Source organism: Lacerta agilis, chromosome 8 (genome assembly GCF_009819535.1).
Source record: "Lacerta agilis isolate rLacAgi1 chromosome 8, rLacAgi1.pri, whole genome shotgun sequence".
Classification (NCBI taxonomy): domain Eukaryota; kingdom Metazoa; phylum Chordata; class Lepidosauria; order Squamata; family Lacertidae; genus Lacerta; species Lacerta agilis.
In genome coordinates, this window is record NC_046319.1 from 74,634,726 (window position 1) to 74,661,178 (window position 26,453).

General features: G+C 51.9%; 1 protein-coding gene across 3 annotated transcripts in view; it reads left to right on the forward strand.

Annotated features, from left to right (window-relative positions):
* MEGF8 (multiple EGF like domains 8) overlaps positions 1 to 24,734 on the forward strand; it is a 51,764-nt gene extending 27,030 nt beyond the window's left edge. For 2 of the 3 annotated variants that reach the window (XM_033158339.1, XM_033158342.1), the window contains 20 exons: positions 1,389 to 1,608; positions 2,469 to 2,601; positions 5,057 to 5,271; positions 5,887 to 5,997; positions 6,800 to 6,918; positions 7,007 to 7,211; positions 7,652 to 7,823; positions 8,133 to 8,296; positions 10,839 to 10,983; positions 11,939 to 12,173; positions 13,219 to 13,348; positions 15,097 to 15,307; positions 16,104 to 16,318; positions 16,637 to 16,844; positions 17,689 to 17,851; positions 19,289 to 19,481; positions 19,930 to 20,100; positions 21,436 to 21,566; positions 22,018 to 22,150; positions 23,484 to 24,734. In XM_033158339.1, the coding sequence (XP_033014230.1) occupies positions 1,389 to 1,608; positions 2,469 to 2,601; positions 5,057 to 5,271; positions 5,887 to 5,997; positions 6,800 to 6,918; positions 7,007 to 7,211; positions 7,652 to 7,823; positions 8,133 to 8,296; positions 10,839 to 10,983; positions 11,939 to 12,173; positions 13,219 to 13,348; positions 15,097 to 15,307; positions 16,104 to 16,318; positions 16,637 to 16,844; positions 17,689 to 17,851; positions 19,289 to 19,481; positions 19,930 to 20,100; positions 21,436 to 21,566; positions 22,018 to 22,150; positions 23,484 to 24,680 (4,471 nt within the window). In that variant the 3' untranslated portion in view covers positions 24,681 to 24,734. The remainder of the gene's footprint in view (positions 1 to 1,388; positions 1,609 to 2,468; positions 2,602 to 5,056; positions 5,272 to 5,886; positions 5,998 to 6,799; positions 6,919 to 7,006; positions 7,212 to 7,651; positions 7,824 to 8,132; positions 8,297 to 10,838; positions 10,984 to 11,938; positions 12,174 to 13,218; positions 13,349 to 15,096; positions 15,308 to 16,103; positions 16,319 to 16,636; positions 16,845 to 17,688; positions 17,852 to 19,288; positions 19,482 to 19,929; positions 20,101 to 21,435; positions 21,567 to 22,017; positions 22,151 to 23,483) is intronic. The other variant, XM_033158340.1, reaches the window with a different exon arrangement.
* The last annotated feature ends 1,719 nt before the right edge of the window (positions 24,735 to 26,453 follow it).

A 26,453-nucleotide genomic window follows, 5' to 3' on the forward strand; every position in this document is an offset into this window, starting at 1 on the left:
AGCTAAGTTGAGCTGCCATATTCAAGAGCAGTCTATATTACTGACTACCAGCTGCTAGGTACAAGCAATAGGATTGGCCGCTGTAGTCATGGATGCACTTCTGGTTGGCTGCCGTTGTCTGACACGGCAAAGCAGTTCCTCATTTGGTCTGTGCAAAACTTTGCTCACCTTTTCTAGTTCTCCCACTTTTTCAAATTTCGCCTGGTGGTTGCTGAGGACCACCGGGGCACTTGCCAAGCTCACAATAAAAGCAGTCGTGTTGAACTGCTTTTTCCACAGCCTGCAACTCCCCAATTTTCCAAAGACTCGCCTCCTGAAAAACAAAGAAACACAGAGCTTTTCCAACATACATGCTATGGGAACTATCAAACTTTCTATTAATGTTTAGCATCGTTTTATTCTTTATTTTAAAGGTCTTTTGTTTCTGGCTGCCCTTCATTTGAATGGCCCAAACCTCATATTTTTAATGCAAAACTCTCGTGCGTCATTAAAGAGGTGCAAAATGGATCGAACTGCTCCCTGATGTGTGCCGTGTACAAGCAAAAAAACCCCCAAAAACCTACACACGCACACATGCTTCCAGTTTCCTGAAACAGGAAGTATTTATGTAGGGCTGTGTGCATGCCTTGGGTCCATTGCAAAAGGGAAAGCTCACAGAACATGACTGGGAGCAGAATTCGGCCTCCTTTAAAAGGAAAAGTAACAGAAGCTTTCTGGTCGTTACGATGGTGTAATGGTATACCTGAAAGGGTGCTGCTCCCCACTGCCGCTGCTGGCTTTAGTATCTTCCACGCCTGCTTGCCTCTCTCACTGACTTGCAAAACCTTGATAAGTTATAAAGGAAAACTTGTGCATAATTGCGTAGGTTATGCACCTTTGCATAGAATTCTGCAGAATTCTCTGTCATGGAGAATGCTGTCCTGCAGTGAGCAACTCTTCCTCCTTGCTCCAATAGGGAGGTTTAGGCAAATTAGCTTTACAATCTTCATCCCTAACATTTGGAGGAGCAATTGCCACCTCAGTTTTTTCTGCTTCTGCTTACCTCCAAGACAGACTGGCGTCTGCGGAAGCTAATTATGGGCTATCTTTTCCTTCCCCGCCATAAGTTAGCAGGGTGGGAAGAGAGTTGGTGGTTTTAAAAATAAACACGCCTGAAATCACCAAAGCGAAGCGCTGTTTAAGCCTCCTGGCCAATTCTTCAAAAGGCCAAGGCGATGCAAAGTGGCCATGCTGTCTTTTCAGAATTTCTGTTAGGTTGGGCCAGACTTAGCAGTTCTTTAAAGGGCAGGGTGACTTCGCGCAGCCCTGCATGACAAAACCAAAAAGATTTGTTTTGGCAGTGCCACAGCTGTGTTATTATTATGGTCTGGTTTATTTTTATCCACCAGAAACGGGGGCGTTTGCTACCAGGAGTGTGTGGGGCGCTCCTTGCTTGCCAACCTCTCTTCCTCTTCGTCGTTGAGCTCTCAGCGGGCTGGGGGCCCCCCGCAGGGCGGGCTCTCCTACTGCGTCTGGGTCTTGTCGACCACTGAGGACATGCAGCCCTGTCGGCCTGAGCAGATCTGCCCTACGATCACCCTCACTATTCAACCTGATACCCTCTGTATGGTGAGCACAGGGGGGTGGACACATGGGGGCCAGGGGGCCCATTCTGTAGGCAAGGGATACCTTCCAGAGGCAGATGCTTGTCATTTAAATAATACGTTAGTAATGTCAGAAATGAGCAGGAGGAGATGGGCATGACCAAATCTTCCTCATTCTTCTGCCTTCTATGGCATTTGGCATATTTTGCCTAAAAATATACTGCTGTCTCTCAAAAGCATGCATAGAAGCATGAAGACTTGCTTTGTCTTCATGGGGGAGGCAGTTCCTTGGGGCACTGGAAGTTTGAAATCTTTCCCCATCTATTGCAATGAGATATTGGCACAAAAGGTAAGAGTGGCATTGTAAGAATTTTAACCACCCTCCTTTATCTCTCCCAGTTTATTTAACGGAGCCCAGTCGTGAACGAAACAAAATCCAAACTGGGCAAATACCTCCCCCCCTCCCCCACATTTCTTGCCACTGAATCGCCCACAAAATCTTGTCCCAAAAATGCATGCGTATTTCTCTAAGCATATATTTGTGGTGAACTCGCTTTTAGCACAGTAATTGCAGGAAATGGGTATGAAAAATCACTTGAGAACTTCATCTAGATCAGGGTTTCCCAAATTTGGGTCTCCAGCTGTTTTTGGACTACAGTTCACACCATCCCTGACCATGGGGTCCTAGCTAGGGATGATGGGAGTTGTAGTCCAACAACAGCTGGAGACCCAAGTCTGGGAAACCCTGATCCAGAGCCCCTGTTGGAAGTCACAGAACAGAAACCAGAGGGCTGTATTTTTTTTAAAAAAACTTAGCGTTTCTTTGAAGCAATTTGGATCCAAAGCTGATAATTCATGCTTGCTTTCCCTTCGCTTTCTCCTTAGAATAACTATGTCTATGCCTTTGACGGACTTCCTGACTTCCTGGACACGGGCCTGATCCAATTGGATCGCACTCTCATTGGGGCTTTCTGCGGCCAGGGCCGTCCCCGTCCCATCACTGTGGAGGCCGTATCAGGTAGGAAGGAGGAAGGAGGTTGGATTCAAGAGTTTTGATGCGGGGTGTGAACTTAAAAACATCTCTAGACCCGGCCAATATGGCCAACTATCGCCCAGTCTCAAATTTACCATTCTTGGGCAAGGTGATTGAGCGGGTGGTTGCTGAACAACTCCAAGCACGCCTGGAAGATGCGGACCATTTGGATCCCTTCCAATCAGGATTCAGGCCTCATCATGGGACTGAAACTGCCTTGGTCGCGCTGGTTGATGATCTCCGGCGGGCTAGGGACAAAGGTGAGAGCTGTTTCCTGGTTCTGCTGGATCTCTCAGCGGCCTTTGACACCATCGACCATAACATCCTTCTGGACCGGCTAGAGGGGTTGGGAGCTGGGGGCACTGTTATACAGTGGTTCCGCTCTTTCCTCCTGGGCCGTGTTCAGAAAGTGGTGGTGGGGGATGAGTGTTCAGACCCCTGGGCTCTCACTTGTGGGGTGCCTCAGGGTTCTGTCCTCTCCCCCATGCTTTTTAATATCTATATGAAGCCGCTGGGAGAGATCATCAGGGGGTTTGGGTTGGGTGTTCATCAATATGCAGATGACACCCAGCTCTACCTCTCTTTTAAATCAGAACCAGTGAAGGCGGTGAAGGTCCTGTGTGAGTGCCTGGAGGCTGTTGGAGGATGGATGGCGGCTAACAGATTGAGGTTGAATCCTGACAAGACAGAAGTACTGTTTTTGGGGGACAGGAGGCGGGCGGGTGTGGGGGACTCCCTGGTCCTGAATGGGGTAACTGTGCCCCTGAAGGACCAGGTGCGCAGCCTGGGAGTCATTTTGGACTCACAGCTGTCCATGGAAGCGCAGGTTAATTCTGTGTCCAGGGCGGCTGTCTACCAGCTCCATCTGGTACGCAGGCTGAGACCCCACCTGCCCGCAGACTGTCTTGTCAGAGTGGTGCATGCTCTGGTTATCTCCCGCTTGGACTACTGCAATGCGCTCTACGTGGGGCTACCTTTGAAGGTGACCCGGAAACTGCAATTAATCCAGAATGCGGCAGCTAGACTGGTGACTGGGAGTGGCCGCCGGGACCACATAACACCGGTCCTGAGAGATCTGCATTGGCTCCCAGTACGTTTCCGAGCACAATTCAAAGTGTTGGTGTTGACCTTTAAAGCCCTAAACGGCCTCGGTCCTGTATACCTGAAGGAGCGTCTCCACCCCCATCATTCAGCCCGGACACTGAGATCCAGCGCCGAGGGCCTTCTGGCGGTTCCCTCACTGCGAGAAGCAAAACTACAGGGAACCAGGCAGAGGGCCTTCTCGGTAGTGGCGCCCGCCCTGTGGAACGCCCTCCCGTCAGAAGTCAAGGGAATAAACAACTACCTGACATTCAGAAAACACCTAAAGGCAGCCCTGTTTAGGGAAGTTTTTAATTTGTGACTCTGTATTGTATTTTGATTGTTGGAGGCCGCCCAGAGTGGCTGGGGAGACCCGGCCAGATGGGCGGGGTATAAATAATAAATTATTATTATTATTTATTATTATTATTAATGAATTCGTTTGCAAGTCAGATCAGCGGTCCACTTAGCTCCACGTTATGACTTGACTATGGCGAATCACATACCTTTATGTGAAAGACAGGGTTCCATTCCTTTCCCATTAGTGAGAGGCAATGAAAGCTTACAAAGGGCATCTCTTTGGCTGTGTGTTGTGGAGCAGCCCCTCTAATGACAGGCAAGCTGACTCTCACGAAAAACCACCTGCAAGCTTTGCACTGAAGAACTCCTGCGATGCTTCTGAGGAATCTCGGGATGCCCCTAGAAGAACACAATATAATTTCCTTCTTTTTTCCTCCACACTCTCGCCCTGATAAAGGAAATCTGAATCCTTCTACGCAATGCTGGATAGTTCAGTTGGTTAAACTTGGGGTATACGGGTGGCGCTATGGTCTAAACCACTGAGCCTCTTGGGGTTGCCGATCAGAAGGTTGGCAGTTCAAATCAGGCAGTGAGCTCCTGTTGCTCTGTCCCAGCTCCTGCCAACCTAGCAGTTCGAAAGCATGCCAGTGCAAGTAGATAAATAGGTACTGCTGTGGCAGGAAGGTAAACGGCGTTTCCGGAGCTCTGGTTTCCGTCACAGTGTTGTGTTGCGCCAGAAGCGGTTTAGTCATGCTGGCCACATGACCCGGAAAGCTGTATGTGGACAAACGCCGGCTCCCTCGGCCTGAAAGCGAGACGAGCATCGTAACCCCCTAGTCACCTCTGACTGGACTTAACCGTTCAGGAGTCCTTTACCTTTACCTTTTTACCATGACTTGTGGTGGTGATAATGTTGCGGGTTCAGTCTCCGTACGGGACAACTGCATGTTCCTGAATTGCCGGGGGTTGGGCTAGATGATCCTTGGGGTCCCTTCCAGCTCGGCAGTTCCACGATCTAGGAATGCTCCTCCTCCGATTCTCTCCCTCCCTGTGCTTGCAGGCCTTCTGGTCATCTACTATGAGGCCAACTCCACCGAGGCTTCGGGCTTCAACGCTACCTATACGGTGCACCGCTGCCGCCCCAGCTGCCACCCCAACCAGGAGTGCCAGGAGGGAAGCTGCATCTGCAGAAGTGGATACACAGGGCCCAGCTGCCAGTTTCAGATCTGCCCGGGCAACTGCAGCGCTCACGTGGGACAGGGGGTTTGCAACAGGGTGAGCCCTGGGGGATCGATTTGTGTGTGTGCATGAAGGACAGAAATGTTTCAGAAAGGTCCAGGGACAAGCGTGGCCTCGATGGCAAAGGGGAAAGGGAATTGGTTTCTGCCCAGGGAGTTTAGGAGCTGACATGGGTGCCCAGTCGAAAAGCATTCACGAGCTAGAAAGGCGTTAAGTTCCAGGCCTGGCCTGCAGTGATACGGTGTGTCCAAAGGGCCTTGCCCGACAGCATGGCAAAAGCAGTGCTTGGATTGGCTGCAGGGCTGGCTTTTATTCTGCTGAGCAGAATGGTCACAGGGTGGGTAACTGAACATAGGAGAGGGGGTCTTGCGTCTACACCTTGGGGAAAAGCAGGCAAGCAGACTGTGGGTAGAAGTGCAGGAGTCATATCTAGTTGCTCAGACAGATGGAAATCTCCAGAAAGTACAGGAGTTAACTTGGGTACTTTGTGGGTGAGCCTCAGGTGGTTTGACGGTGTACTTTGAGTATCGTGATGGCAGTGCAGAGCCAGTTCCAGTTTCCATGCATATGCTTCCTCCTGCGAGTCTTATTGTCTTCCCCCCCCTTCTTTGTCTCTGCGTCCCACCCCCCACCCCTCAATCTCTTCCCTAGAGCCTGGGCCTGTGTGTTTGCAGCGATCGGTTTGCCGGCAAAGATTGTTCCATCCCTCTAGATGCTGGCAAGATCATTTGGGAGACCTTGATCGACACCCAGCTGACAGCTGTAAGTGAAACCCCCCACCCCCACCCCTTGAAGGCTCCCTCTGACATTAGCTTTTCGTTTCATTTTATCTGTCATCTGGCCTGGGGCCTCTTTGAGCCATGAGAATGGGTAATTTATCACTGAGTGCATACTGCATTAAATAAATAACAGTTTTGCTGCTCTGAGCAATGTCACTCTTGAAAATAGCTGTGCTTTGGGCTTATTACATACTCAGGGCATCTAATCAGTTTGTCCTCTGTCTGAGGAGGAGGGCAACTGACATGATCAAGGATCTGGAAACCAAGCCTTATGAGGAACAGTTGGAGGAGCTGGGTTTGTTTAGCCTGGTAAAAAGGGAGAGGGAGAGGAGATATGATAGCCATCTTCAAATGTCTCGAGGGCTGTCACGTGGGAAAGGGAACAAGCTTGTTTTTTCCTGCTCTGGAGGGTAGGACTCAACAACAACAAAAGATATTCCGACTAAACATCAGGAAGAACTTTCTGACTGTAAGAGTCGTTTGACAGTGGAATGGTCTCCCTCGGGAGGTTGTAGGCTCTCCTTCCTTGGAGGTTTTTAAGGAGAGGTTGGACGGCCATCTGCCAGGGATGCTTTAGCTGAGATTCCTGCATTGCAGGGGGTTGGACTAGATGACCCCTGGGGTCCCTCCAGCTCTACAATTCTGTGATTCTACACACTCAGGGTCTCTGTGGCAGCCTGACTGGCCACTCAGTAGGCATAGATGCAGAAAGACCCAGGACAAAGGGGATACTCTGGAGTTGGCTCCAGCACTATAATCTAACCCTCACATGTGCATTTTTCAAGGACACAGCCAGCCGGTTTCTTCACCGCCTGGGCCACACCATGGTGGAGGGGCCGGACACCACGCTTTGGATGTTTGGGGGCATGTCGCTGCGAGAGGGGATGCTGGGCAACGTGTACAGGTAAGAGACCCTCCCCTCGCCAGGCTTATTCCAATGGGCCGCCCCTGCCTTTCCCATCCTGGCCATAGAGGGCTCTGTCTCTCCGCAGATACTCCATTGCCGAGCGCCGCTGGACCCAGATGCTGGCAGGGACGGAGGACAGAGGCCCAGGGCCCAACCCTCGGTACTTTCACGCGGCCGCCTACATCCCCTCCTGCAAGGCAATGTATGTGCTCGGTGGACTGACGACCGACGGGGTGGCCAACGACTTCTGGCTGCTCAACCTCACAACTTTGCAATGGAGGCTTGTGCAGGTAACCCCCCCCTCATTTAGACTGCGAGCGGTTGGCAGGTCTCTGTTCACCAGATCAGACCAGTCCACTTCCAACAGCAGGCAACGAGATGCTTCCGGGATGCTCCCAAGCTGGGAGTGTTCCTTTGCCCAATTGGAAACTGTGGGTGTTGGCAGCAGATTATTACATGACCGATAGAGGAATAAGGAGAGGACCTGAGTGCAGGAGGTCTCGGGGCAAAGGCCTGGAGTTAATGCACGGAGCATATGATCAGTGCCTTAACCCCAGGCCTTTGCCCTGAGTGTTGTTGCAGGCGAATCCACATACCAGTGTTGTTGCAGAGGAATCCACATGGGTGGAAATAGGAAGGAACACTGTGCCCCACACCCCTGCCCCGTGCCCTTACCTTTCCTACTCCCTGGATCCTGACATGTTCCCTGCTCCCTTCCCGACTTCTCCAGGACCCTCTCATCCCAGCCGTGGCTGGTCACACACTCACGGCTCGGCGTGGCTCTTCCTTGCTCCTCATCGGCGGCTACTCCCCTGAGAACGGCTTCAACAAGAAACTGCTGGAATATAACGTTGTGTCGGAGAGCTGGCGTGCCGGGAGCCAGGCTGGAACGCCCCCTACAGGTAGGGGATCCTTTTGACTCGCTGTGGGGCCCTGGGGATAATTAGGTGATTGCGGAGCCAAAAAATGCAGGGAGTCCCCTCTTGAGAAGGCAAGGTTGCCTTGAATTGAGACAGTCGCCTCTTCTTAAAAGCTCTAAGAGAGGGAATCCCATAAATCCTTCGCACCACAGTTTCAAGGTGTGCAGGCTGGGAAACGTTACAAATGTCCCATGGTGCCTGACTCCATATTTACACTAGTGAGATAAAACACAAACCCTGCCCCCAGTTCCACCCAGCAAACAAACACCTGGTATTGAACTTACTTTTCAGGTCTGTACGGACACTCGGCTGTGTACCATGAGGGCACGGATGCCATCTATGTCTTTGGCGGCCATCGCTTCCACGTGGAGATGGTTTCTGCTTCCCCTGAGCTCTACAGCCTTTATTATCCCAACCTGACCTGGAGCTTGCTGGCTCCATCTCAGGGGCCAAAGGTGAGATACTGCCAGGGCAGAAATGTAACAATTGCGGCCAGGGTGCTGTTAAGTACTAGCCTCCCCAAAAAGACACAGGGCTTCTGGTACGGAGAAATCACCAGAGAGTTCCCCAGTGTGAAGACTCTGCCCATCTTTGGTGCCGCTGTTGCACAGCCCTGAGGCCCAGAATGAATTATGAGGCCTGTTTAGCACTGTCCGTGAGATTCCTGCATTGGGAGATGACCCTCTTGGTCCCTTCCAGCTCTATAATTCCATGTGTTGCAGGGAAATGTAGGATAGTGTAAGCAAGAAAAGATTCAAAAGAAAAGAGAGCCAGTGTGGTGTAGTGGTTAAGAGCGGTAGACTCGTAATCCGGTGAACCGGGTTTGATTCCCTGCTCCTCCACATGCAGCTGCTGGGTGACCTTGGGCTAGTCACACTTCTCTGAAGTCTCTCAGCCCCACTCACCTCACAGAGTGTTTGTTGTGGGGGAGGAAGGGAAAGGAGAATGTTAGCCGCTTTGAGACTCCTTCGGGTAGTGAAAAGCGGGATATCAAATCCAAACTCTTCTTCTTCTTCTTCTTCATTTTCAAACACAGGACAGGTTGAGGGAATGAGAAAATGGTGTGTGTGGCCAGGAGAGGCGAGATCACGTAGAATGTAGGCAAGCTCAGTGCAAGAAGTTTGGGTGTTTGAGGTAGACCAGGGGTCAGCAACCTTCGGCTCTCCAGATGTTTCGGACTACAATTCCCATCATCCCTGACCACTGGTCCTGTTAGCTAGGGATCATGGGAGTTGTAGGCCAAAACATCTGGAGAGCCGAAGGTTGCCTATGCCTGAGGTAGACAATCCCAATGACTCTGCTGCTTCACGCAAAGCACAGTTAAGCAGGAAGTTTAAATACGTGGCGTGGAGATCGGAAGATGGGAACCTAGGAAGCTGCCTTATGCAGAATTTAGAACTATCTAGCTCAATACTCTCTACACTGCCTTTCTGGCAGAGGTCTTTCCAAATCCTCTCTGAAGTTGGTCCAGGACTGAGCCTGCGATCTTCAGCGTGAAAAGCAGATCTTCTGCCCCCAATCTTCTGCCCTTCCCCAGTGATTTCATGGCCAGGATCTTCCCCCACCCCACCCCGATATGGGAGGAGGAACCAGCTCCCTTGAGCAAAACCTTTGCACAGAACAGTGTCACCCCCTGGGTGTGAGTCAGCCTGATAAGGAGGTCAGCTGAAGCCTTAAATCACTCTCTGCAATTTGTCTTCCCTTTCCTGCGGAAGTTTTCCTTGTTTCTCCCGAGCGAGTTATCTGCTGTCTGGTATAGGTTGGCCATGATGAGCACATGATCCTGCAAACACTTGACAGCCGTCGTTTCCCCAGGGAAGCTGCTTTTCCTCCTTGTCATTTCAGTGATGGCGCAATTTAACATTTCCCACCCCCTCTCCCTCCTTCCCCTGCACTTACTGTGGGATGGGAATCCAAACCCACCCACCCCAGCTCTTTCTTGCATCAACCACAAGGGTTTTGTTTTTGGGGTGGGGAGGATATCAGGGTCCTAAGCCATGAAGAGCTTTAAAGGCCCAAACCAGTGCTGTTCCTTTGGATGGTCAACACAGGCAGCCAGTATGTTTGGAGCAGAATTGTTATAATATACTGTATTTTCCCATCTGTAACATGAGGTTTTTTACCCATTTTTTTAGGTTTAAAAACGTGGGTCGTCTTATCCATGGAATATAGCAATTAAATATGTAAATAAATACGGAACTTGCTCCAGCAGTCGCAGCTCCTGGCAGTGGCGAGGCGTGGGGCCTCCGTAGTCCACTTGCCTCCTCCCACTACAGCGGGGAAGGAAGCTGTAGGCAGTCAGTTTTTACTGTGCGGTGTCTTCGCGCGGCTCCATTTGTGCACAGGTGGTGCAACGTTACACAGGAGGAGTCCGGTGATTGAAGTAATATTCCCCCCCCCCCGCGCGCACCTTTAACATGAGTGAAACATCGCGCCTTGCATTCCTCCAGTGTAATGTTGTGCTGCCCGCGTGAAGCCACGTGAAGACACTGCGCAGAAAAAAACAGATCACACACACAGCCTCCCCCATGCAGCCTCTGCCTGTAGGGCGGGCAGAGTGGGAGGAGGCAAGCAGAATATGGAGGCTCCGCAGGAAAGGCAAAAAGTGCTAAAAGTAATTGAAAAAAATGCTTCACCACTCTTCCCCCCCCCCAAAAGCTCAACTCTGCCCCACCCCAAAACTCAACAATTGCCAGCGAGGGAACAGCTCATAGACGGCCTGTTAGACATGTGGGGCTGTTAGTCTCTGGACAATCCTCCCTGCCGTCCTATACATGGGGGCGTCCAATACATGGGAAAATACGGTAGTCTGTCCCAGAGAGCCAGAGCTTATTTATCTCTGTTTTTCAGGTGAGCAGAGCACCTGGCGGGAAGAATGGGCTTGAGAAGGGGCCCCGTGGAGTGCGAGGCTCATATTGGGGGGAATTGTGATATGCTATTACTAAATGGCTCTTTCCTGCCTTTCCTGAATCCCTTGTTCCCTACTACCCTCACCAGCCGCTGGCTCACTTCTTCCACGTCGCAGCAGTACTGAAGGACACCATGGTGGTGATCGGAGGGCGCACAGAACGCGAGAATTTCACCAACCACCTTTTCTTCTACCAGCTAAACTGCAACACCTGGATCCTACCCAACAGCACAGGTCAGGGCTGGGGTGGATTTTTTTGAAAGATCGGAGGTATAGGATTTGGCATCCCAGGCACATCAGCCTGCGGCCCAGCGATCTGAGCTTCCTTACAAATAATACTCCCTGGTCCCTATTTGACATGCAGAATGAATGACGCAAGCCATTTTAATTTGCACCGAAACAATACCTTATCGGTTCAAAATTTGAGTCGATTGCCACAGATCCCTGGGGCTTCAAGTCCCCCATGTTTGCACACGTGATAAAGGAGGGCAGGTGAGCTTCCCACAACGTGGACTGACTGACCTGTTATCCATGGTTATGTAGCGGAGGGCACCCCATAGGGAGTTCCTGCTGCCTAGTGCGGGTATTTCTCTATCCCTCCATTTCCGCTAGCTGTGCTTAGCATTACGTTGACACCAGAGTTTCTGCCAAATAAAGCTAGTGGCAAATCCACTTCTGAAGCTGCTTGCACGCTCTGGTTTGGCATCAACCGTGGTTAGCACTTCATTGTAGATATATAGCTAACCATGGTTAGCTCTGAACTCGAAAATGGCACCTATGTGAGTGGAGGGAAGAGAGAGAGGCCTGCAAGCTGCTTTCAGTTGTCTAGAAGACTGCCCAGTGTTACGTCGGCACAGGGCCCTTGTAGAAATTATATTCATTTATCTAGGGAGCCTCTGGCCCTCCGGACATCAGCAGATTTCAGTTCACATCATTCCTGTCCACTGGCCATGCTGGCTGGAGGATGAGATCCCCTTCCCATCTGCTGCTTTATAAGTTCCCTAGTGTTTCCTCATCTTCTGTGTTTGCCTTGCAAATCGTTTCCTTCCATACTTTTCTGAAAGAACACCTTCAGTTGTTCGATTTGGCTGCATAGGTTGCAGTTACGTGCCTCCGGCCGCTGTCCTTAGCCCTGTGTGTTCCCTCTCCAGTTTTGCTCACCTTTGTGTTTCCTTTCTCCCCTCTGCAGCAGAAGCAGTCGTGGGAGAGCCCATCATGGAGTCCATTGCCCACGCCGTGGCCGCTGTCGGAGGGCGCATCTACCTCTCCGGGGGCTTCAACGGGGTGGCGCTGGGGCGCATGGTGGCCCTCTCCGTGCCCTCCGACCCTTGCCTCATCTTCAGCAGTCCGGAAGCCTGCAACAGGTCCAACGCCAGCTGCACCTGGTGCCACACCAGCTGCCTCTCTGCGGATGCTGCCGAGAGGTGTGGAGGGGCAGAGTCTGGGCAAACGGCCAAGAGGAGAGTGGCTGGACGGTGTGGTTAGCAGTTGGGGTGGGACTAGGCAAAAGCAGAGAGAAGAACTGGAGCTGCTTGGGAGGAGCTCACAGGTGGCAGGAGGTGCACAAATAGTCACGGGAGTTAAAATGAGGCATTGCCAAAGCTCCATCACGTGCCTTCAGGTTATTGTAATGTAGCCATTCTAGGGAGTGCACAATTGTTAGCAAACAAATCTCACATTCATGCTGTGTAGTTCCATAAAGTTCTATGCAGAAGAGACACTGAATCCTCTACCAAAAAAATAAATAAATCACATTGTACTCCTAGATCCACAATTTCCCATAAAGCACAGACGAGTGCTCCCCTTCCTGTTGCTCCCTTGCTAATTCGTTTTCCAGGTTCTTCAGCTTTGCCAAAAACTCTCTTGAGCCTAACCAAACCTTTGCACCGCCGTAGATGCACCAAATTCCATAACCAAACTGTTTAACTTTTGAATCTCAGCTAATAGATGGTCGAGTCGTTTATTGGCAACATCGTACCACCTGTTCTTAATTCTTTCATTGTGTAAATTGCTTTAAGACCCTTAATTTGGTTGTCCTCTTCCATCTCTATTTTCCTCTCATTGTTTCCACGCAAGCCAATTTTGTTTGCTCTCACCCCATAAGCTTTTTTTCCACCCCTTTCCCCCATTTGTTTAGAGCTGGCTTGGGGAGCCTGTAGCCCTCCAGATGTAGTTGGCCTCCAGTTCCCATCAGCCCCAGCCAGCAGGTGAGGGATGATGGGAGTTGTAGTCCTCTGGAGGCCTACGGGAAGATGGATGTGGCCTCCTTTAACAATGTGATTCATCGTGATAGCCTCTCATTTTAGAGAATTTCACTCCCTTTTAAAAAACAAACAAATCTGTGGGGCGCAGATCATGCATTGAGAAGGTTGAGCAAATAGGGTTGACCCTATAGGTATAGGAGGAGAGTTTGGAAGAGTTCCCCCCCCCCCACTGAGCTTCCTGGTTGCTCTCCTTTCCTTCCCGCAGGCAGGGCTGTTCTGGTGGGACCTCCTGCTTCCCCACACCAAGGTCCGCAGATGAGTGCCGCCGGTTGAGGACCTGCAGCGAGTGCCTTGCCCAGCACCCTCGTGCCATGGCCCACAGCCTGGGCATTCCAGTGAGTAGCCCCCAGCCCTCCTCCTGGCAGCTGGCCCACTGCCTGGGGAGCACCCTCTTCTTCCTTCTGTGTTGGAGGTTGCGGGGCTTCCAAACTCTGCACTTCTGCATTCACTTTTCAGGGAATAGTAGCATGTAATCCCCACCTCTCCAGTTCCCGACGCTCCCCGAATTGGGTGCAGGGGAACGATAGGGAAGTGCAGAATTCGAAGCATGGCCAGGTGTTCCAGCGTGTCCCAAAGATGCGGATACTGAGAGGAGGGAGGGGGAAATGGCAAAAAGGATTGAGGGTTCAAGATGACCCTAACAGATTGGAGAACTAGACCCAAAATAACAAAATGAACTTCAGTAGGGACCTCACCTGGAATACTGTGTCCAGTTCTGGGCACCACAGTTCAAGAAGGATACTGACAAGCTGGAACGTGTCCAGAGGAGGGCAACCAAAATGGTCAAAGGCCTGGAAACGATGCCTTACCGTATGAGGAACGGCTTAGGGAGCTGGGTATTTTTAGCCTGGAGAAGAGAAGGTTAAGGGGTGATATGATAGCCATGTTCAAATATATAAAAGGATGTCATATAGAGGAGGGAGAAAGGTTGTTTTCTGCTTTGATGGTGTTTCCTGCTTGGCAGGGGGTTGGACTGGATGCCCCTTGTGGTCTCTTCCAACTCTAGGATTCTATGAAATGGGAGGTTCTGCACTTAGGCAGCAAGAACCAGCTGCATGAATATAGGGTGGGGGACACCTGGCCTACTACCAGTATACGTGAAAAGGATCTAGGGGTCTTGGTGGACCACAAGCTTAACACGAGTCAACAGTATGATGCAGCAGGGGGAAAAGGCTAATGCTCTTCTAGGCGGCATCAACAGAAGTACAGTGTCCAGATCAAGGGAAATAAGAGTACCACTCTATTCTGCCTTGGTCAGACCACACCTGGAATACCGTGTCCAGTTCTGGCTACCACAATTTAAGATGGATATTGACAAGCTGGAATATGTGCAGAGGAGGGCGACCAAGATGATCAAGGGTCTGGAAACGAAGCCTTATGAGAAACGGTTGTAGGAATTGGGTATGTATAGCTTGGGAAAGAGGAAAGTGAGAGGAGATAGGATAGCCATCTTCAGATATCTAAAGGGCTGTCACTTGGCGGATGGAGCAAACTTGTTTTCTTCTGCTCTGGAGGCTACGACCCAAACCACTGAAAGGAGATTCTGACCAAACATTAGGAAGCACTTTCTAACAGTAAGAGCTGTTCAAAAGTGGAACGGACTCCCTCGGAAGGTGGTGGACTCTCCTATCTTGGCGGTTTTTAACCAGAGGTTGGATGGCCACCTGCCATGTATGATCTAGTTGAGATTCCTGCATTGTAGGGGCTTGGACTTGGTGACACTCGGGGTCCCTTCCAACTCTACAATTCTATGATGGAAAGTGATCTGATCGCAACCCCTAATTTCCACCGGCAGATCAGTGACAATGCTAATCAGAGCACACCAAGCGCCAAAAAGGTTACAGTGCCAGTCTATTTATAAAAACATTTGCATACTGCTGTCTTACTTTAAAAAAAAATCCAAGTGGTTTATGACAGCCATACAATAAAAACCAAATGAAAATGTAAATTTGCGAAATAGGCTTATATAAGCCAAGCTGTAGCAGGGAAAGGGGTTGGGGGGAAAGCATTGTCGCCGCCCTTTGGTTTGTAGTGACCGCGCCCCAGTCGGGGAGGCTTTGACCTTGTTTTCTGACCCTCCCAGGCCTTACCCCAGTGCAAGTGGTGCACCAACTGCCCCGAGGGCGCCTGCATCGGCAGCACCGGCAGCTGCACCTCGGAGAACGACTGCCGCATTAACCAGCGCGAGATCTTCGTCGCCAGCAACTGTTCGGAGATCTCGTGCGAGGCTTCGGACTGCGCCAAGTGCACGGCTTCTGGGAAGTGCATGTGGACGCGGCAGTTCAAGCGCACAGGTGAGGGGTAAGATGTGGTGGCTGGTGGTGGTGGGGAACCGTTGGTGGGCCTTGCAAGGCAGAGGGAGAAAGAGCTGCGGGGAAGGGGCTGCGAGGTGGAGGCAAATGGGGATTTTGTGGTTCTGGAAGCCCCAGGAGGGGAGACTGCCTGAGGGTTTGCCATGGGCATCTGGTTGGCCACTGTGAGAACGGGGTGCTGGATTAGGAGGCCCAATGGCCTGATCTTATGTTATTGGGTTCTTCAGGACAGAATACCACACTAAGTCAGATATTGGTCAGCCAGCCACTAGCAAATCAAAGGCAGATTTAGGGGAGTGGTCCAGTCGCAGAGCCTCAGGGACGCTGCGACTATGATGTAGAATGGAAGGTGAGAGGCGGGGGGCATGCCAAATTTGAGACCCCAAGATCTGCCGCTGGTGGGATGAAGGGTGAACGGAAGCGTTTTGAGGGGAGCTGTTGAAAAGAGGAAGGTTAATTGGTAGTTACTTGGCTTGTGAAGGGATCCCCCAGACAAAGAAATCCAAGCAGCTTTCCTGACAGCAGCATTTTGCGCACTTCACCAAGGATTTCTCCTGCCCCAGCTGCATGGAGCTCCTCTTTATTTCTGTGGGGGGCTGTGCATGCGTCCCACGAATCAGGCCCCTGGGTGCTCAGGTGGCCCTTGGGAATCATCCGAGGAAACAGCCGACACGCCTTGCCTCCTGGTAAGGCCGCCTGTGAGGAAAAGGAGGCGGCGTCTCGGACACCACAAAGGCCATCGCCTCTGACTCTCCTCCTCCCCCCGCTTCTGGCCCAGGGGAGACAAGGCGTATCCTGAGCGTTCAGCCCACCTACGACTGGACCTGCTTCAGCCACTCTCTCCTCAACGTGTCCCCCATGCCGGTGGAATCGTCGCCTCCGCTGGCCTGCCCCACGCCGTGCCACAACCACAGCACCTGTGGGGAATGCCTGAGCTCCAAGGGGGCCGACGGGGGCTGGCAGCAGTGTGTCTGGAGCGTCAGCTTGCAGCAGGTAATCCCTGGGAGGAGCAGGGGAGCTGAGAGGAGGCCGTGGGGGAAGAGGCCTCCTCTTGGAAGTGTCTCCTTCTTTCCTTCCTTCCTTCCTTCCTTCCTTCCTTCCTTCCTTCCTTCCTTCCTTCCTCTGGGGACAGGATTCTGTAGGTTGGGGAGATTCCTGGGCATCTCTCAGCCTTTTTCGTTTTTGATTGTGGAAATTCTGCTAAAAACGTGCTCCCCTGCGTCATTTATTCACGGTGCAGGATTTCGATTGGGGAAAGTGTGCCCATGCGAGCTCTAACATGCACCCTCTTCCGCCCCTGTCTCCCCGCAGTGCATGAGCCCCACGTACCTGCCCATGCGCTGCGCGGCCGGGATGTGCGGCCGAGTGCTGAGCGGGGCCGAGAGCTGCACCCCGTCCTGCTCCCGTTTCCAGCAGTGCGCCCTCTGCATCCAGCAGCCCCGGTGCGGCTGGTGCGGCCTCCGCGGCGAGAACGGCAAAGGGCGGTGCATGGAGGGAGGGAGGAGCGGTCCTCACCATGGTACGTACTGAGCAGAACCGGGGGTGGGGGTGGGGGTGGGGTCAATGTCACCTTCTCAGGGAGGAGTGTGGAAAGCAGCACGGGACAAGGTATGGAAAGTGGCAGCCTGGCAGTAATGCTCACAAATCCTTGTTGCAAACAAGGCATTTCTCTGAGAGGTTCAGAGGGTGGCAACACGAGAACGGGGCCTTCTCTGTAGTAGCTCCCTGTCTGTGGAATGCTCTCCCCAGGGAAGTTTGCCTGGCACCTTCATTATATACACCTTTAGGCGCAAGGCAGAAACCTTCCTTTTTAATCAGGCTTTTGGTTGATCCGATTTACATCCCTGTTTAGGGAAGTTTTTAATGACTGATGTTTTAATGTATTTTTAATCTTTTGTTGGAAGCCGCCCAGAGTGGCCAGATGGGCAGGGTATAATTAATAAATTATTATTATTATTATTATTATTATTATTATTATTATTATTATTATTATTATTATCTTTTAAAATGTGTTCTTTTGTGGGGGGGGCTATTGGGTTGTAGCTTTTATTTTTATTAGGTATTTTGTGATTTTATATCTTGATTTTATTCTGTGAACTGCCCTGAGACCCCCGGGTATAGGGCAGTTAATAATAATAATAATAATAATAATAATAATAATAATAATAATTGCGATTCTCAGAAATATTTCCTCTTATTTGTGGTCTGGGGAAGCCCTTTGCCCAGGATTAAGTGGTTGCTCCTGGAGAGCCTGATACAAGCCGGTTGCGAGATGCAGCCCAGAAGACCTTGAGGGCACCAGGTTGGGGGCAGCTGCTCTTAAGGATTGCCAGCAGCTCCTGTCCCCTCTCGTCTCCCTGCAGGATTGGTCGAGTCGTGTGGCCTGAAAGCAGACTGGGCCTTCATGGCGTGCCCTCCTGAGAACGAGTGCCTGAACGGGCACCACGACTGCAACGAGACCCAGAACTGTAACGACCTGCCCCACGGCTACAAGTGCACCTGCAAGAACGGCTACATGCTGGACAAGTGAGTGCCATGGCAGGGGGGATGGAGATGAAGCAGGGAACTGTAAGTCTGTGCTTTCGGCAGTAGCTGCCTCATCTTCACTAAGAACCACTGCATTTCAGACAACTGAGCTGCGAAATCCCTTCTGTATACCCTGGTCTCTTTAGATATTGCGCACGAACCGGCTGCTTTTCTCCATTGATGGAGGGTGGCATTTGCCGCAGCTTCACCCTCCCAAATTGAGGGGAACCCTTGTCCCTTCAGCACCCCTTCCTCCTTCAGGATAAATGCACTGTACATCACAACAGACTGTTGTTGATGGCGTACTGAGAATGTGGAGATCCTTGCTCCGCGCTCCTCCCTGCATAAGCAACAAAGCAAGCACAATCTCTGCTTCCTGTTACGCCTGAACTAGAGCGGTTATGGTTTGTTTTGCCCAGGGGTCAGCAAACTTTTTCAGCAGGGGGCCATTCCACTGTCCCTCAGACCTTGTGGGGGGCCGGACTATATTTTGGAAAAAAAATATGAACGAATTCTTATGCCCCACAAATAACCCAGAGATGCATTTTAAATAAAAGGACACGTTCTACTCATGTAAAAACACGCTGATTCCTGGACCGTCCACGGGCCGCATTTAGAAGGCGATTAGGCCGTATCTGGCCCCCGGGGCTTAGTTTGGGGACCCCTGGTTTTGCCCAAGCAAACCAAGACATGAAGCTGAGGATTGTTCCTCTAGGAACCTCAACTTTGGGTCCCCAGTTGTTGTTTGACTACAACTCCCATCATTCCTAGCCAGCCTGGCCAGAGCTCAGGGATGATGGGAGTTGTGGTTTGAGCACATCTGGGGACTCAGGGCTGAGAAAGGCTATCAACATCCTATAAACCATGGGTAGACAAACTAAGGCCTGGGGGGGCGCATCTGGCCCAATCGCATTCTAAATCTGACCCGCGGACAGTCCAGGAATAAGCATGTTTTGACATGAGTAGAATGTGTGCTTTTATTTAAAATGCGTCTCTGGGTTATTTGTGGGGCATAGCAATTCAATCATTTTTTTTCCTCCCAAAATATAGTCCGGCCCCCCACAAGATCTGAGGGACAGTGGATCGGCCCCCTGCTGAAAATGTTTGCTGACCCCTGCTATAAACTCTCAGGTTCTTTTTGGGCAGGTTTTGTGGGTTTTAAAAAAAATCTCATTAATTTAAAAATCCTTTTAATACAATTCTGTGTATCTGTCTCCCAAGTAGGGGCGCCCACTCCCTTAATTTTTTGTGGCTGCCTTTCACTTCCATACCAATGCCAACCACTCAAGTTTGCTATTAGGCGGAGCAATTTCTAGCCACTCTTTTTAGCCGGACAACACCAACGTGTGGGGAAACCTTTGCAGAATTTCCACCGGAGGCGGGGATCGCACCCGCTGTGTACCAATTGTGCTGCGTGTCCTCCTTTCTCCCTTGCAGTGTGACGGGGCTGTGCAAGCCGGTGTGTGAGCAGGGCTGCGTGAACGGGACCTGCGTGGAGCCCAATGCCTGCCAGTGCCACTTCGGCTACGTGGGCCAGAACTGCTCCGTGGAGTGTCAGTGCAACAAGCACAGCAACTGCCAGGGGGTGGAGGCCCAGGACCAGTGTTTGCAGTGCTTCAACAACACCATGGTGAGGGCAGCGGGCTGCTGGGAGGGTCCAAGTGGCGCAGGGAGAGGGCGCAAGCTGGGGGCGCAAGCGGAGGCAAGTTGGAAGAGATCTGCAGCTGGTTTCACACTGGGCTGCAATGGGAGAGCATCTGCCCTGTATGCAGAAGCACCCAGGTTCAGTCTCCAGCAACGTCTGCAGGCAGAGCTGGGGGAGACTTCCTACCTGGCACCCTGGGGAGCTGCTGCCAGTCAGTGTAGACAAGACTGAGTTAGATGGACCAATGGTCGGATTCAGTAGAAAGCAGATTCCCAAATCCCTGTGCACTTGCACGGACTTGCCTCCCTCTAAAGAAATGCCTCCTGAAGAACAGAGGGGCAGCCCACTTCCCTGGGAGGCTGAAAAGGGCAAGCCGCCGGTCGCTTTGCATGTCTGCTCCAAAGTCTTGCCCCCTCGCCTCTTTTCCCCTCAGGGGCAGCACTGTGAAAAATGCCAGCCGCTCTTTGTGGGGTCGGCTCTGAGCGGCGGCTCCTGTCGCCCCTGCAACACTTTCTGCCGGGGAAACAGCAACGTGTGCATCACGCGGGAGGAGTACGAGAGAGCCCGCCGGGATCCTGCCCGCTTCCCGCTGGAGCCGGCCTTGGTGAGTGCCAGCGGTGGGCGGCGGGGGAGCCGGGCCTGGCTTGCCGGGACAACTGCTAGTGTCTCTTTTGGTGGAAGGAGACCTGCCAGGTCAAAAGGGTGCAGAGGGGATTTGGCCATCCATATTCTTCAGAGAATCCAATGCATATGGGCACCTTCATTGTGTGCCACCGTGTGTAGAACTTCTGTGCTTACTGCATCATAGCTACACCTTTGAACAGGTACTATTTTTGGTTACTCCTGTAAAACAGACGAATGAGCACTTGTCGCTAGTGCCAGCAAGCACATGGGGTGCTATTCAACTAAGTTGCTCAGCACAGACCTGCTGAAATTAATGGGCCCAATTTAGCCATGCTCATTTATTTCAACGGGGCTCCCCTGAGTAAAACATAGTTTTAACTGTTGCATTTCTATCCCTCCTTTCCTCCAAGGTGACATACGGGGTTCTCTTCTTCCCCGTTTTATCCTCATAGCAACCCTGCGAGGCAGTTCAGTGCCACCCACGCTGTGCAGTTTTCTCTGCATGAGAAATAAATTGCCTTTCTTGAGAAAAGGCAGTGATTTAAGGCTCCTTGCCTTCCTCGAAATATATATTTTCCCCAGTTACATTTTGTTTGGTTTTTTTTACACATAGTTTTTATTAAATTTTCTCATAATTATAATTTAAACAAGAATGTACAACATTTATGAATTATATACTGGTATATACAAAGGTTTGTATCAATAAAGATGCTCTTATGCTTATATCATATACATAGCTTATACAGTTTGTAAAAAAACAACAACCACTACCCCCCTTCTGCTTCACCCCGTTCTTCTTCTGTTTTCTTTTGTCACCTATTTCCACGGATATATACTTCTTTATAACATTTGTCATCTGTCACATGTTATCACCTTAGTCCCATATTGTGAAACCTCTCCTTCCAATTTATTTCTATCTACAATATCTTATATTGTTGTATAATTTACTTGTATATATAACAATGCTAAATAATGTGCTCATATTCCATTTGTATCTTTTCCCTCTTAATATTGTTTTGTATTAATCGTCATTAATCGTCCAATAATCCCCAGTTACATTTTGAAGCTGGCCTTCACGAAACACTTGCCGCTGGGTCTAATGAAAACGCAGCAGCGTGCAAGTGATGGGCAGGTTACGGGAAGCCCAATTCCACTATAACCAGCTGCCTTTCAGAGAGAGAGAAAGGGTTTACGTCATGTTTCCTGAGCGGACAGGATCAGCATTTGCATCAGAGGATCGTGAGCTTAGTCTGCTGCCAGGGGGAAATGCACGAGTGGGGTGTCACATTTCACTCACCTCCCTGCCTCCCCACAGATCCCCAAATGGGTGGCAGAAGGGCCAGCTGAGGACGCCGCCGTGTGCGTTAACTGCCAGAACAACAGCTTTGGGGAGAAATGCGAGAGCTGCCTTCACGGCTACTTCCTGCTGGAGGGGAAGTGCACCAAGTAAGGAGCGGGGAGGCCAAAGCTGAGTCGTTCTTATTTATTAAAAACAAAACAAACGTATTCTGCGTCCTAAGGCAAAACCTATCCCAGGGCATCTTCCCATCATATGCGGTATCAATAAAACCACAATATCAAACCGAAACACCATGATGCTACAACGGCAGCAGTAAAAACAACAGAGAACGCCACATATTAAAAGCACTTAGAAACAGGCTTCCCACAATATCTGGTTGGCCGGGATCCTGGAGTCAGGATCAGAACTGTTCTTACAGTCTTTATGTTAAAAACCAGTGGAATTGGGAGTGGGTGGGCAGAGGGCTCTTGTGGTTGGGGCCTTTCAATAGGCACCTGGCTGGCCATTGTGAGATCAGGATGCCGGATGGGCCGTTGCCCTGATCCAGGAAGGCTCTTCTCATGTTCTTGTGTCTCATCGTGACCCCTCTCCTCCCAGGTGTCAGTGCAACGGCCACGCTGACTCGTGCAACGAGCTGGATGGGACCGGCTGCCCCTGCCAGAACAACACGGAGACGGGAGGCTGCCAGAACAGTGCCCAGTCAGACAAAAAGGACTGCTATAAGCAACAGGTGAGGGGCGGGGCTGCGGCCGCAGGAGGCGGGTCCTTGGCAGGGATGAAAGAAGCTTACGGAATAAGGCGCTACAATTCGGGTGTGGAAGGGAGCGAGTGATCCGTAGAAAAACGACACAGTCCATCCGGAAGTTCTCCCGCACAATCCCCACTGCAGTAACTGGGAGCCGTGGAAGATCATTCATGGGGGAGGAGACAGAACCATTTCTCTCCCAAGCACAGTATTTCCAGGCAGAGGTGTACCTAGGCTCCCTTGCTTTCTTGGCAAGGAGGTGTCTCAGCTGGGAGAGATCATGTAGCAGAAACAGGGGAAAAGTTTGCTTTTTGTCACCTTTCGTGCTCTGCCGGTGACTTCCTCTGCAGCCATCAGGGTTGGGTCTGCTCTGCCACCCCTCCTCTTCCTCCCTCCCTCCCTCTGCTTGCTGCTTTCCCTTCTGGCTCCTCCCTCCCTTTTTCCTCCTCCTGCAGCTCTCACCTGCTTTCTTCATCTTTCTTCTCTCCAAGCCCTAGTGGGCTCTCCACACATACTCCTGATAGTGCCATCGGCCAACTGGGGCTGCTGTGGTTGCCCACACCAGCAACCACATTCCTCCGTCAAGGCACCCAGAGGAGCTTGCATACCTTGCCCAGCCATGCAGAGCAGCAGAGGAGCAGCCCAGGGAGTGCATAGATGGGCAGGCAGAGTGGAGAGGGGCAATTTTTGCGTGCCTCTGGGCCTGTGTCCTTGGCAGCAGCCAACCCCTAGGTACATCCCTGTCTCCAGGCCATGCAGGAGAACTGACCAGCAGAAGGTTCTAGGCAAACAAAGGAAAGATTTGTGAGCACAGCACATAATTAACCCATGGAGCTCCTTGCCACATGATTTTGTGTTGGGCTGTGATTGCATAAACCTATGTAGCCTCTTGATAGTGACCTGCCGTAATAGCCAGAACATCATTCTCTGTTCAGAAATCGCATACCTCTGCTAGGCGATAAAAAGGTGACATCCTTTTTGCCATCCCCTCTGTGGCATTTGGACGACTAATCTTGGCGGGAAGACCAACAGGAACTGTTTTGTGTTGTAAATCTGCAGGGACAGCAAAAGCGTATGATGTGGTGGTTATGGGGCATTTCTAGAACCCGCAGAACAGCTTGTGTCACCCTTTGACTGGAAGAAGCAAAGTGAATTTAGCAAAGTGGTGAAGATTTTGGAATAAGAAGCAATGAAGCAACAGTGCAGAGTTGTTTCATTTGCACCCCTTTCACAGAGTGAAGAATTGGGCATGAGACAGCTTGTGTGACCCCCCCAATCCCACTAAACTGACCTGCCTTTTTCCCCTTGTCACCAACAGTGCGCCAAGTGCCGCGAGTTTTTCCACGGCAACCCGGTGGGTGGCCACCAGTGCTACCGGCTGATCATCGTGGACCAAGAGAGCTGCTTTGACCCTACATCACAGCTCAACTGCTTCCACGAGCCCAACATCAAGAACCTGCTGCTTGGCCGCTCCGTCTTCTTTGGCGTCCAGCCCAAATTCACCAACGTGGACATCCGCATCACCATCGACGTGACCTTTGGTGGGGTGGACGTCTACATCTCCACCTCCTACGAGATGTTTGTGGTGGACGTGGACCGGGTCACGGGCTTCCACTCGGTGCGCGTTGTGCCGCCGGGGGAAGAAGCGGGCGGGCGCAGCGGCCTCAGCAACGGGAGCCAGCCCTCTCCGGCCGTGCGAGAGGCGCAGACCCACGGGCTCATCACCTACATCACTGTGCGGGAGCAGCAAGCGGTGCTGGTCGTGCGAGCCGTCCGAGACCGAGTGGTCATCACCTACCCGCATGAGATCCACGCCCTGAAATCCAGCCGTTTCTATGTCATCCTGCTGGGCATCGGGGGCACCAGCCCCAACGTCACCGAGTCCCAGGGGCTGCTCTTCTTCCGCCAAGACCAGGCCCACATCGACCTCTTTGTCTTCTTCTCCGTCTTCTTCTCCTGCTTCTTCCTCTTCCTCTCTGTCTGCGTCCTGCTCTGGAAGGTCAAGCAGTTCCTGGATTTGAGGCATGAGCAGCGGCGACACCTGCAGGAGATGACCAAGATGGCCAGCCGGCCTTTCGCTAAAGTGACCATCTATTTCGAGCCGGATGCGCTGGGGGCTGCGGCCGAGCTGGTCTTCCTCCCCGCGCGCCCCCACAAGCACCCAGCGCTGGCCGCTGCCCAGCCGAGCCGGTTGAAGCCATACCACGAGGTGCCCTATCCTGTGGCCCACTTCCGACGCTCCGAGCCCTTCCTCTCCCACCTGATGGGCTACTCCTACTCCAGCTTTCGGGTGGGACCCATCACCCTGGAGCCGACGGACGACGGGATGGCCGGGGTGGCCACGGTCCTCTTCCAGCTGCCCGGAGGACTGCAGGCCCCCAACCGTGCCTGCCTGGGCTCTGCCCTCGTCACCCTGCGCCACAATCTCCAGGACTACTGCAGCAGCAGCCACGGAGTCAGCAGCTCCCGCAAAGGACTCCTCAGCCACGAGAACCTCACGAGCATGTCCCTCTGAGCTGCCGGGGGAGCCCTGCCGGGCTTCGGGAAGGGATGGGACTCGTTGCTTGCACAGCCCTTCTTCGCCTCGGGGAGGCGGCCTTGAAGGGGTGCACAGGAGAAGCGCCTTTGAGGGTGAAATTCAAGGGAAGCATCTCCAGTTATCATGTCATGGAACACAGACGTTGCCACCAGAGGGCGCTGCTGTACTCTTGCAGCTCCAAAGTGTTGGTGTGGGGAGGGAGAGGGGTCCTCTCTAGGGCTCCCTCCCCGTCTTCCTTGCGCAGCTGCACAGGAGGGAGTGGGCAGCAAGTGGCCACCAGCCCAACTCTTCTTCTGCATTAAAAGTCAGGGACAGGTTTGTCGGAAGGAAACTCCATGCGTTTGTTTGCAGAGGGGATTTGACATCCCCTCTCTGATTTTTCTCAGTGTTGTTTTCCTTTTTGTGTGTGTTTTAACCCCTTCCCTCCCACCTACTTTTGTTACAGTCCTTTGGCCTCCGCTGCCTGCCCACCGCCCCCTGCACACAGACACCAAAAGCCCTCAGAAGTGTAATAAGAGTTTCCCTGTTGGCAAAATAGGCGAGCTGGAGGCGGTTTTGTGGGGTCGACATAATCAAGTGCCGAATGGGCCGTTGCCAAACCTGGTGCCATCTGGATGTTATTGGACTACAACTCCCATCAGCCCCCAGCCTGCACACCAGGTTGCCAAAGAGGCGGCGTATGTATCGTACCACTTCAGACTATGGGGGGGGGAGTTGGGGTTCAGGTTTGAGAAACACTCGCTGCGCCTACAACGCTAGGGCACCAGGGAGAAGGGCTTGTGCCAAGCCTTTTTGCACGTGTCACGTGGCTTCAAATGGCACAGCCTAGGAAAAGCTTTAGCCCCTCGATTCCTGCATTGCAGGGTGTTGGACTAGATGACCTTTGGGGTCCCTTCCAACTCTACAATTCTGTGACTCAAGTCAACTGGCCCTTCTGTTTTGCTCAGCATTTTGACAACCGCAGCTTCACTTCCCAGGGATGTTTCATCGCAGTACTGAGTCAACTGCCTTTTGTGTATGCAGCTCCTATACCCAACCCCTGGAAGCTGAAGGATCGAGGTCCTTTGCTGCCAAATCGATTGCAGGAGGAGAGCAGTATTCGGCCCCCCCCCCATTTATTTACAACGCTAGCAACTTCCTATGTGCACACAAGGGAGAGCGGGTGATGTGGCTCTCCCCCCCCACACACACATTGGAAAAGGAGGTTGTGACTGTCCTTAGTGAAGCAACACCTGAAGCCCAATGAGAGCCACAAGCCACGACAGTCCAAAGCTTGCAGTTCTCCTATGCCTGCGCTTCATCAGTCGGCTGGAAACCAACTTGGCAGCGCTTTGCAACTCAGCTGCAAAGCTTCCCTGAGTGGTTCGGTTCAGTTCATCCCAGGCACCTGAGCCCCACAGCACACACCCCCCCCAACGCAGTAGGGAACGGGGCCAACCAGCAAGGGGGTTCCAGAGTGTCCAGCTCAGGGTGAGGCTAACAACATGGGCTCTTCAGCTCTCGTGCCATCTGGCACAGAGCGCAGGGGCAGCAGAAGCAGAAAGCGCACCAATCGCAGCACACGCAACCCTGTGGAAGAGGAGAGGACCATCAGTCGAGGAAAACCATGTCTTCGTTCCTGCCTCCAAGTGCCTCCCCACTGCCCCAGATTAAAGACCAAACACAGCCTGTGTAGATTGCCTGCTTTAAACCCAATCTAACAGTCTTTCCATCTTTTGTTCCATGGAGGGGTTTTCGGCAGAATTCCCA